General features: G+C 37.5%; 1 protein-coding gene across 1 annotated transcript in view; it reads right to left on the bottom strand.

Annotated features, from left to right (window-relative positions):
• Window positions 1-1,397, bottom strand: part of LOC111651895 (uncharacterized) — a 33,243-nt gene that overhangs the window by 1,732 nt on the left and 30,114 nt on the right. The window contains exons 17-18 of the mRNA XM_087172822.1: window positions 485-804; window positions 6-191 (exon numbers count right to left, since the gene is read on the bottom strand). Of these exons, the coding sequence (XP_087028948.1) occupies window positions 6-191; window positions 485-804 (506 nt within the window). The remainder of the gene's footprint in view (window positions 1-5; window positions 192-484; window positions 805-1,397) is intronic.

Genomic DNA, 1,397 nt, shown 5'->3' with positions numbered 1-1,397 from the left:
CCCACTGTGTTCAGGTCTGAGGTCAGTGATGGTGAAGATCTGTCCTGAAGCTTTTGGTGAGTCTTCATTCTCCTTGTACCAGGTGTAATTAGCTGCTGGGTTAGCATCACTGCTACAGGTCAGAGTCACTGAACTGCCCTCCACTATCTCACCAGAGGGACTCACTGACACAGAGAGAAGCTTTGGAGCATCTGGTGAAAATTATGGACAGAAATACAACTAATGGATTCTGTGTGCAGACCTGATTTAATCAAAGTAAATCACTATGTATTCTCTTGTTTTTGTAATCACTATATAAATAAACTTCATCACTATTATGTGAAAAGGAAGTAACTTCAAAATTTCTAAAGCTGAATTTTAAATCATCAGCTGGACTGTTGCTTCTTTTTAACATGTTATAAGATGAAACTCATATTTCAACATCCACTGCTTTTACTTTTAAATACAGAGTGTCCAAAGTTATTTGCTCATGTTTTCTACTCACACTGGACATCTAAGAATAGAGACGTAGAGTTGATCTGTCCATGTTTATTCTCAGACTTGCAGTAGTAGTTCCCTCTGTCCTCAGAGCTGATGGAGGAGAAATGATAAACTCCTTCTGGTCCTTGAAGCAGTTTTAGGTTCTCCTTGTACCAGGTGTAATTAGCTGCTGGGTTAGCATCACTGCTACAGGTCAGAGTCACTGAACTGCCCTCCACTATCTCACCAGAGGGACTCACTGACAGAGTGGAGGTCTGAGGACCATCTGGAAGAGATGTATTTACATAGATCTTTGTGAATCCACGTAAGTTGCAGCATCTGAAACTTTAGAGGAGGTCCTGTGATGAATACTGTGACAGCGAACAACTGAAGCACTGCCGACGTCGTTTTCCAACCACAGAAGTTTAGAGGGACTCATGTGAAACCATTAATTAAAAGTTTAAACGGTTGCTGTAATACTGTGGCAGAAATCACCCCATGTTCATGCTGTGTTATTTTATAAAATGCTTTGTAAAAGGAAAAACAATAAAATAAAATTAAAAAAACTAGGGCTTGGAAAGACAATATCACTATTAATAATCCAATATTAGTGTCTATGATAAAGTGGCCAATGTATCACAAAAAATAATAAAGCTGGAGTTCAAGGCAGTAAAAAAAAAAAAAGATAAATAAAAGTTTAAACGGAAATAAAACTCGTATTTCTTTGCTTAATAACACTATTGCTATTATCATCATTTCACTGTTTTTGGAGGGAAAACAGAGCATTATTAGACTGATATGATCTTTTACTGGATTCATCCCATATTAAGATGGCAGATAAAAACAAGCGGCAAAATCAGGTGCAAATTCACACTATATCTGGTGTTGTATTGAGTTGTGATGTTTATGTTTTGACTTGAACCAGAAATCACGACCAC

The sequence above is a fragment of the Seriola lalandi genome, unplaced genomic scaffold (genome assembly GCF_002814215.2).
Source record: "Seriola lalandi dorsalis isolate HSWRI2012SDOR001 ecotype SW California unplaced genomic scaffold, Sedor1 jcf7180002053842, whole genome shotgun sequence".
NCBI lineage: Eukaryota > Metazoa > Chordata > Actinopteri > Carangiformes > Carangidae > Seriola > Seriola lalandi.
Note: the sequence above shows the minus strand (reverse complement) of the source record. Positions and strands in the feature narration are given on the sequence as shown.